Source organism: Emiliania huxleyi (assembly GCF_000372725.1).
Source record: "Emiliania huxleyi CCMP1516 unplaced genomic scaffold EMIHUscaffold_674, whole genome shotgun sequence".
NCBI lineage: Eukaryota > Haptophyta > Isochrysidales > Noelaerhabdaceae > Emiliania > Emiliania huxleyi.
In genome coordinates this window covers 11,905-22,100 of record NW_005196946.1, presented here as the reverse complement: position 1 = coordinate 22,100, position 10,196 = coordinate 11,905, and the positions used below count along the sequence as shown (strand labels likewise).

At 66.0% G+C, this 10,196-nt stretch overlaps 2 protein-coding genes across 2 annotated transcripts; one reads left to right on the top strand and one right to left on the bottom strand.

The window, feature by feature from the left end:
* Window positions 1-114: 114 nt before the first annotated feature.
* On the top strand, window positions 115-1,061 carry EMIHUDRAFT_459872 (hypothetical protein; the record flags this gene model as incomplete). Its single annotated transcript, XM_005762513.1, has 2 exons — window positions 115-387; window positions 568-1,061. 2 exons carry the CDS (start codon window positions 115-117, stop codon window positions 877-879), a joined length of 585 nt encoding a protein of 194 aa, XP_005762570.1. The 3' UTR covers window positions 880-1,061.
* A 350-nt stretch (window positions 1,062-1,411) lies between these two features.
* Window positions 1,412-2,188, bottom strand: EMIHUDRAFT_120628 (hypothetical protein; the record flags this gene model as incomplete). The annotated part of the gene is made up of 1 exon (XM_005762512.1): window positions 1,412-2,188. One exon carries the CDS (start codon window positions 2,186-2,188, stop codon window positions 1,412-1,414), a length of 777 nt encoding a protein of 258 aa, XP_005762569.1.
* Window positions 2,189-10,196: the final 8,008 nt, after the last annotated feature.

Sequence of the window (10,196 nt, the reverse complement as noted above, 5' to 3'; positions counted from 1 at the left end):
AACGCGGTATGTGCGCAGACCACCTATCTCGCTAAGGAGCCGGAACCCAGTCGTTTGGGTGGGAGCGGTAGTTCGGTGTCGGGAGTCGGTCTCGCACGCCACAGCCTCTTGCTGATGCTCAGCCTCCTCTCATGCGTGGCGCCTCTGTCCTGGCACATACAGCCGGCCGCTCCGTCGCACGTCCGGCTGGCCGCCAGCCTGTGCGTCGACGAGTTCACCGCGTTGCCGCTGCCGCTGCTGCCCGTACCCGGCTGGAAGCGCCAGGCGAGGGAGAGGGCGATCGACGAGTGGGCGGCGTCGAGGCGGGCGCTCCTCGCGAGCGGCGAGCCGCATGCCCTCATTGTCGGCCTCCGCGACGCGGCCGAGGCTGGCCGCTTCTTTGAGGGCGTGGACGACGGCCTCCTCGGCTTTGCTGAGCTGGGCCTCCTCCCGCCGCCGCCAGAGGGCCGCGCCGCGGCGGCGGAGCCGGCGGAGCCGGCGGGGGAGGCGATTGCGGGGGCGGAGGCGGCGACAGTGGCGGCGGAGGCGACGGCAGCGGCGGCGGCGGCGGCTGCAGCTGCCGAGCAGCCGATGTACCCTTATATTGCCAACGTCGCCGTCAGGGTTGGCGCGCGGCGGCTCGGCCTTGGCCGGGCGCTGGTGGAGGAGGCGGAGCGCACGGCGGTGGAGCTGGGCTTTGACCGGCTGTACATCAAGGTCGACCGGCAAAACTTTGGCGCGCGGCGGCTGTACGACCGGCTTGGCTATGAGATTTGCTACCTGCAGAACCGGCCGCCGGACCGGACAAACAAGCAGCGGCAGATGCTCTTCTTGAGAAAGGCGGTCGGGGCGGGGGCGGCAGGGGCGGGAGAGAGCGCGCGGGAGGCGGCTCGTACGTAGGAGGCTCTATTTGTGAGCTTGTCGGGAGAGCCAGCGTGCGGTCGCGGGGACGGCGAGAGGAGAGGGGAGCAGGGCGAGGGACAGCGACAGGCCACGGAGACAACAACGGTGTCAAGCCGTAGCCGAAGCGCTTGACAGCGCTCAGCGGTGTGTCTGCTTATGTGAGATCAACAAAAGAGTGCCACGCCAGCCGCCGCCGGGTCGCCGGGACGAGACATAAAGTTAGGCGACATACACCCAGACTGACCCACCTTCCCCCCTTGCCCCACCACCTCGTGTGTGTGTGGAGAAGTTTACCTTACCTTACCTTACCCACCTTCCCACGGCGCGCCGACCACACCCACAAAGAACCCCTGCACAAAGATCGCAAGGGCGGGGGGGACCTGTTCCTTTTTACCCATCTCACAGTAGAGAGGTGTCCGTTTTATTTATTTATTTATTTACCCACGGCGCGACAGCGCAGATATGTCATATGAGATAAGTATAGGAGAGCGCATGTGCGCATCACACAAAAGATCAAAAGGTACAGATGTCATCGCAAGATCACCGCTCGCTGCGCCGCGGTGAGAGGGGGGGAGAGCAGCGCCGCGACGTCCTCCCTCCGCACCGCGGGGTCGAGCCCCAGCCACGAGCGCGCGCAGCCGAGGCTCTCCTCGTCCTCCTCGGATGACGTGGCGTCGTCGAGCGCCGCGCGCGCGATCCTCGGGATCCAGTCGCCGTCGAGCCACGGGAGGTGATCCGGGGCCAGGGCGACGGCGTGGTAGTGCCACGAACCGAAGGTCGCGCTGCCCAGCAGCTCGGGCACCGCGGGGGAGCGTACCTTGCTCAAAAGCTGCGCCTCTCGGCCCGCGGCGGCCGCATCGCGAGTCGCCTTGACGCAGGCGTTGCGGCGCGTGGCGCGGTGCGTGCAGGTGGTGACGTAGTCGCCGCCGCCGATGCGTGTCCACTCCGTCCCGTTGCCCACGCCCAGGTCCACCGGAAGGGCGTCGGGAGGGGCGAGGTTCGGCGCAGGCGCTCGCGATAGTCTCTCCCACGTGCGCTCTGCCGAGAGCTCGTTGAAAGAGGTGGAGGAACCCTCGTCGAGCTCGGAGTCGGGAGGGCTGACGCGCTCGGACGAGGTGCGGCGCACGAAGCCACGCAGCTTTCGGAAGACGTCGATCGCCGACTTTGCGGCCACGAGAGGCGGCGGCGCGGCTGGCTTGGCGCGGATTTGAGGCGCCTCGGCCGACGAGGGACGGGGGCTTTGTGAGGCGCTGCCGGCTGGCGGCGGGCTGGCAGCGGCGGCTCGGCTGGGCGGCGACGGCGGCATGAGCCGTAGAACGAGGCGTCTGCCCCCCCCGGGGGGGGGGGGGGCGTCCCGGAGGCAGCGTCCAGGAACCAGACCGTTTTGAGTAACCGGAAAAGCCGCCGGTGGCATCTCTTTCCACCCAAGAAGCCCGTTTGGAGGGATGGGCGGCAGTGTGCGGGCGGTGAAGTGCTAGTCCTCTCATCAATTTAGAACGAAACGCCCCTCCCTCCCTTCTTCCTTCCCTCTATCCCTCTTGCTCTCTAACCTACTACCTAGACACAGACAGACTGCTCACCAACCAATCCTCTACCCCTCCCTCTCTCCCCATCCTAGACTCCCTCCACGCGTCCGATCTGGCCAGCCTGCGGCAAACATACTCGCGCGGGAGCATTTTCACTCTAGCTGAGGGGCTCGCTAAACGCTCGCCGAGCTCCATGCTGTGCAACACCACCTCCTCACTAATCGTCAGGGGCGCGGAGAGCGCAGTGCACTGCGGTGAGGCTGCGCAGCGGGGGCTCACCCCCTGCACCGCGCTCAGCGGCGCAGGGGAGGGGGCGGTCGGTGGCGGCGGCGGCGAGGCGCGAGGCGCAGGCGGTGGCGGCGGTGGTGCGGGCGGCGGGATGACAGGGGAGGCGGCGGGATTGACAGGGGAGGCGGCGGCCACGAGCGGAGCGGCGCGAGAAGGGGGGGGGGCGGCGGCGAGGCGCCGGTGAGCGAGGCGCCCGCGCCATATCAGAGGGACGCGCCGCTGCGAGATGGAGGGCGGCGGTGACGGAGGCGAGGCGCGAGGCGGCGGCGGCGGCGGCGGCGGCGGCGGCGGCGAGAACGGCGGCACCGAGTTTGTCTCGGCGAGCGGAGCGGCGGCGGGAGGAGGAGCAGCGGCGGCGCTCGCTCGCTGTTGACGGGAGCGCTTTTGAGCCTGGGACCCCATGCCACTGCGACCGGCGTGCCCGGGAACGGAGATCGCGCGCGCGCCGCCATTCACGACGCGCGCGCGATCTTCGCGGAGTCGGGTCCCCAGAGGGAAGCGGTCTTCTCGGCCGACGTCCAGCGGCGCGCAAGGAAGCAGGCGCAGCGGAGGCGGCCTAGCACCGGCTCGGCGCCGGGCGGTTGCGCTGCCCGCGAGCCGCGTCCTGAGCCTCGGCAGCGCGCTGCGCGGCGCGGCGCTCGCGCTGCTTCTGTGCCGAGAGCGGCATGATTCGCCAGCTGAAGCTCCAGACTCCTCGGGTCCGCGAGTTCTGGGGGTCACGATTTGCGCAGGTTGAGCGGAAATTGGCGTAAGCGTCTGAAAGCAGTCTTGGGTGGTCACGATTTCAACTCAGATTTCTTTTCTCGCGAGGTTCTCGAGGTGGATTTCCTTTGGCCGCGTTGGGTAGCGAGGATTGGTGTAACCCGAGCCACGGAGGCGTGTTTTCTGGCGGCCGCTGCCCGAGACCTAGCGCGGGTGGGTTGGAGGGGGCTCGCCCCGTTCCTCCCCATCGGGCCGCGTGAGCGGCCTCGCCTCGCAGATTCGTTTTTCGCGCCTGGGTCAGGCGCGCGGGGCATCCCCCGGGTCGCTCGACCCGAAGAGTGGCCGCTATGCGAGGGAAAGAGCGGGGCCCACGGGGTACGCCTCCGTCCGGCCCCCTCCGAGGGGGGAAGGGAATTGTGGGGTCCCCACGGGCGCCTCAGTTCGGCCCTCCCGAGGGGGGGGGGAGCAAGGGGGTGGGGGGGTCGGGGCGGTGGGGAGGGGTCTCGGTTTCATGTGGCTAATACTTGCCTTTCGGGGAGGGGCCTCCGGCCGTGCTAGCGCAGTGGCGCCCGCTCGACATCTTCCCCTCCTCCCTCGAGGCAGCGAGTAGGCAGCGAGAGGAAGTCTCGAGCGCCTATATGAAGGTATGTGAGATGGTGATGGGAATGGGTGGTCGGGCGGGCGGGCGGGCGGGCGGGCGGGCAAGCGGGGAGAGGCGGGCGGGCGGGGCGGATCGGGCGGGCGGGGTGATCGGAGAAATCGTAGCCACAATCAGCAGCAGCGGAGCAGCAGCAGCAGCAGCTTGTAGTCCATCATGAAATAAACTCAAAGATCCACCACAGCCACCACCCTCCGCCTCCACCGTCGAGCCGCGATCGCTGCCGCCCGCGACGCCGCCCGCCGCGTCAGATTGCCGCGACGCGCGCCTCGAGTCGAGTCGGAGAGCCGCGCCGCACCAGCAGCAGCATCAGCACCAGCAGCACCAGCACCACCAGCACCAGCAGCACCGGAGAGAGGCGCAACCTGCCCGACGCCACCGTGTCAGATGCTCCCGACGCGCGTCTCGAGCCGAGTCGCAGAGCCGCGCCGCGCCAGCAGCAGCATATGCACCAGCAGCAGCAACATCACCACCAGCAGCAGCACCAGAGAGAGACAGTGCAGTGTGACAGCAGCGCAGAAGCGCTCGCAGAGCGGTGCGCAGCGCCGCGCACGCCATGCCGCGGGTGGTCGGACGAGCGCAGCGTACGTCGGCCGCGAGCCGCGTCGCCAGCCGTCTCGCGAGAGAGCGGCGCCGCCGCGTGCGCGCAGCAGCCGCCGCGGCAGAGGCGAGCCGCGGCGACGGCCGCACAACCGATAACTGGGCCGGTGGAATCCTTTGACGCGGGCCCAAACCGCACTATACGAATTCTACGAATACACAAGCCCCTCTCACAGCAGACTGGCACGGACTAGCACCACAAAAGGCACAGCAGACAACGGCCCCTTATGGGCCGTCGAAGAGGCCGTCATACTCCTCCGGCCTCGCCCCCCCCTCCCAACCCTCCCCTGCGCCCTGGCTCAGGCTCCTCATCCTCGCGGCGCGCAGTGCGCACCCCGCCCCGCGAAGACGAGCCCTTCCGCCGGCGTGCCTCCCGGGACACAAGTCCAGATAGGCAGATTTCTTTTGTCCATTTCCGCGAACAGTCCAAACTAAGGGTCGCGCGCCGTCACCGTCCCTTTCTTCAGCGGCGCCTTGCTACTTGCTTGCTTGCGCGAGCGCGTCAAAAAACCAACCACGTGCTTGTTTTAGCATGCTGCTGCCTCACCGGCTCGAGACTCGGTGGCGACCACGTCCGCACGTGGGCCCGGGGGCGCCCACAACCGTACAACACTCAACAGTCCTTACTGGACGCTCAGCTCCGAACACAGCACGCGCGACGTAGGTACGACCTTCGTACACATATATTGCAAAATACCATGTGAGCGAGATCGTCTGTGCGCTGGGCCGAACCCGAAATCCGAACGGGTCACTCACTCACCGCCCGGACCTTCTCGAGCTCCGCGTCGCGCGCCGCCACCGTCCCCTTCAGCTCCGCCACCTGGTCGAGCGCGTCGCCGAGCAGCCCCTTGGCCACGCCAAAGTCGCGCAGCTGCTCCACGCCGCCGCTCGCCCGCACCTCGGCGGCGTGGTCGGCCACGTAGCGGCGGCACTGCGCGAGGAGCGGGCGCCCGTCGCCCATCGTGTGCGCCGCCTCGAGCAGCGGCACGGCGGTCGCCGGCGCGACGCTCTCCTGCAGCGCTTGCGCGCATAGCAGCTCGAGGCGCGGCACCCGGTACATCTGCGCCAGCTCCCGCAGGTCGAGCGCGCGCTGCGCCCTGCCGCCCTCCGCCTCGCCGAGGTCGAACTGGTCGGTGAGGAGGTAGCGGACGAGGGCGGTGAAGCTGGCGAGGTCGGTGTGGGCCACCGTGACCTCGGCGGCGTCGCGCTCCTTCATGCCGATGCCAAACATGGTCCGAAAGACCGGGGACCGGGCGCAGAGGTTGCACTTGCTCACGTGCTCGATGCGCTCCTTGTCGTCGCCGACCAGGAAGGTGACCATGCCCTGCGGGAGGGAGGCGTCGCCCCACGTGTTGGCCATGTCGGCGGAGAAGGTGGAGGGCGGAACGACGTTCGGGGAAAAGGAGGGAGGCGGAGGAGGCGCCGCCACGCAGACCTGGCGGAGGCCACCGTCCGAGGCAACCAACAGCGTGCTGCCGTCTGGGCTGATGGCGACTGCGTCTGGTCCGTTGAGCTCCGCCGCGTCGCCCACGCCATCGACGCTGCCACTGGTGCCGCTGCCCGCGATCGTCGTCACCTCTCCAGTCGCCACCTCCACCCGCCGGATCTTGTGGTTCTCGAAGTCTGCCACAAACAGCGCGCCCCCGTCGGGGCTGATGGCGATGCCACGTGGGTAGAAGAACTCCGACGCTTCGCCCACGCCACGGCGTCGCCGCTGGTGCCGCTGCCCGCGATCGTTGTCACAGAGCCCGTCGCCACTTCCACCCGCCGGATCTTGTGGCCGGTGAAGTCCGCCACAAACAGCGCGCCGCCGTCTGGGCTGATGGCGAGGCCAAGTGGGCCGCAGAACTCCGCCGCGTCGCCCACGCCATCCGCGTCTCCCTCGTCGCCGCTGCCAGCGATCGTCGTCACCGCGCCAGTCGCCACCTCAACCCGCCGGATCTTGTGGTTGCCGAAGTCCGCCACAAACACCGCGCTCCTGTCTGGGCCGAGGGCGACGCCGGTTAGGCAGTCGAACTGCGCTGCTTCACCGACGCCATCCGCGTCGCCAGCCTCGCCGCCTCCAGCGAGCGTGGCCACCGCGCCAGTCGCCACCTCAACCCGCCGGATCTCGTCGTTGCTCCAGTCCGCCACAAACACAGCGCTCCCGTCTGGGCTGATTGCGATGCTGTTGACTCCACTTGCCGGCAAGGCTGCCACGCGGCGCACGCGCCCGGCCGCCGAGACGTGCAGCAGCGAGTCCTTCGTCGAGACGTACCAGGCGCCCGCGTGATCGCTCGCGGCGCCAACCTCACCGAGCGATAGAGGGCCGTCCTCGCCCTCGAGCGCCAGCGTGGTGACCTGTCCGACGACGCGCGCGCCAAAGATGGGCGCCTCGAAGCCATCCGCGACCGGCACGGGCTCCTCGCCCTCCTCGCCGCCGCCGGTGCGGGCGCGCTTGCGGGCGGAGGACGCCACTGCCTCTCTCTCGGCTGACAGCTGACGTACGAACGTACCGGGAAATCAAAACGGTGTGCGGGAGCGCGCTCCTGTCGCCTGTACACGGCGCGCTGCGCTCTGCTCACAGCGGCAAAGCGCGCGGGCAGCGGCTGGATTTTTTGGATAGGGCCGGACTCCCCATTGCTTCCCCCGCGGTGTGTGTCACACACACACACACGCTTCCCCCGGCCCCCACCACACACACACACACACACACACACACACACACACACACACACACACACACACACACACACACACACACACACACACACACACACACACACACACACACACACACACACGAACACACACACGAACACACACACACACACACACACAAAACAACGAGTTTGCGCACAACCGCATCCGCAAGTCCTTTGAGAGCATTGCTCGCGCCGACGCCTCGCCCCAGGCGCTCCGCGACCTCGCGTGGCTCCAGGCGCAGCTGCCGACCGAGATGGGCGGGTGCAACATCGACACCGCCTTCTCGCGCGCCGACAGCGACTTGTCCATGTCGCTCCTCAAGAACTGGCGCACCCTCGTCGCCCACAACCCCGACTTCGCCCACGACGAGGGAGGTGCGTCCAAGTACCCCGCCATCGCCGCAGCTATCGCCACCTACGAGTCCGCCCTCTCGGACTGGAAGGAGGTGTGCGAGAAGCGCGCCGCCCGCGACAAAAACAAGTACTACACCGTCCGCGGCGGCTACCTGACTGAGTTCTACCCCAAGAGCGTCCCGCTCCCCGAGCCCGAGTCCCTTCCAGCTACCGACGCGATTCTCAATGGCACTTGCAAATCCACGTACCCGCGGCCGCGGGCGCTCGCTGCCATCAAGAATCACAAGGACTGGTACGCGCACCAGGAGCTCGTCAAGGCGCGGGATGTGCACGTCAAGAACAACCCGTCCCTCGGAGACAGCGCCGTCAACAACCGCGAAGCCGCGCGCTTCGTCTCCGCCTCAACGCCTTTCGCCGGCAAGGCCTTCGATGTCCGTGTCGACGGTACGTACGCCACCGCCCTCTCCTCCGACACCCTCCAAGACGAGCTCCAGCGAAAGCTCGGCCTTTGGCTCTCCGCGGCGCTTCCCACCCTTCGGGTCGCGCTCGAGCGGGGCATGCCAGTCGATTTCTTCGGCGACTACCTTTACAACAAGGCCCACCACCGGCGGCCCCACGACGGCGTCCTCGCCGCCTGGGCGGACGCGATGCGCGCCCCGGCCAACGCGCCGGTCGTGCACGGCGACAAGGAGAAACCAGAGCTCACCCGGCAGTACAACGAGGGGTACAAGGTCGACCTCGCGGAACCCCATGCGGGACCGGGAGGATGCGATGACGTGAATGAAATCAAGCTCTGGACGCCCCTCCTCAAGACCTCCTCGCCGGGCGTTGGCAACGCCTCGAGTGGCGGCACGCCCGCCTCCGTTGGCCACTCCTACGCCTTCGGCAACACCGAAGAAAAGGCCCGCCGCCTAAACATGGGCTGCAAGGCGCGCGGGCAGCCCGGCCAACCCTTCGACCACAAGACCGGCCACGGCTACGTCAAGGCGCATCGCGGTTTCTACCACGACGCGATCTTTGTCAAGCGCAACAACTTCAACCTGCTGCTCCACGAGACGTTCGGCGGCGGCTTCTCGCCCACCGCCGCTGGCAAACGAAACACCCTTTCACTGCAAAACAACAGCAACAGCGAGTGACGACTTCAGCTTGGACTTGCCTGACCGGAGCGACTGCCTCGAGCTGACTGCTCTTCAGCCGATCTTGCAGATGTTCACACTTGGCCCGCTTTCGCGTGCTGGCAACGTTCTGACAGTACCCTACCCACAAAAGTGTTCTGACAGCGTTCTGACAGCGTTCTGACAGCGTTCTGACAGTGTTCTGACAGCGTTCTGACAGCCGTTCTGACAGCTTTCCGACGGTAATTTACAGTTAAGGCTCACCATCTGGTCTGAATAGAGGAGAGCGATGTCAGTGTCGGTTACAGCAGAAAGGTTCCTTAATTCTCTCCACTACGAAAAAAGTCCGGTGGGGAACCGACATCATGGCCCCGAATGCCGTGCTCTCTAGGTAAGGTGTGGGAGCTCCACAAACCAGGTTCCATGCAGAGCGCGTCTCTCTCTCTGTTGTGCGAGGCGTGAACCGCGCCATTCGCTCTCACCTGGCAACCCTGTCTGCACGTCTCGCGCGCGCGTGAACAGGGCTCCAGGCCCCAAATTACGTGTGAGTGTTAGAGTTGTTTGGTATTGCTAAAAATCTCACACACACACACACACACACACACACACACACACACACACACACACACACACACACACACACAGAGAGAGAGAGAGAGAGAGAGAGAGAGAGAGAGAGAGACACACACACGAACACACACACACACACGAACACACACACACACACACAAGAGAGTGGCTTCTAAAAATCTCTCACACACACACACACTCGTGATTTCTTGTTGGTCTTTAAAAATCACACACACACACACACACACACACACACACACACACACACACACACACACACACACACACACACACACACACACACACACACACACACACACACACACACACACACACACACACACACACACACACACACACACACACACACACACACACACACACACACACACACACACACACACACACACACTCACACACACACACACACACACACACACACACACGCGCGCGCGCGGGAAGAGAGAAGTACAGCGATCGCCAACTCGCTGGTCTCTCTCCGCAAGGCCTCCCGACCGCGTCGAACTCATCGACGCGGGCTTCTCTCAGCACTCGGCTACGGGACCGGCCCCAGCTTCGGCTGGAGGGCTCCTGACAAGCTGCCGAGCCCAAATCACTGTGTGAGTCGTGATTTCTTGTTGGTTTTCAAAATCTCTCTCACTCACGGGTCACGGGTACTCGAGTAGATACGTACGGGCAGGCAGATACTCGAGTACGGGCAGACAGATAGAGGCAAATGCGGCGAGATACGGCGAGATAGATGGAATACGCGGAGATAGAGGGAGTTACGGGGAGATAAAAATCGTCCAGACTAGGT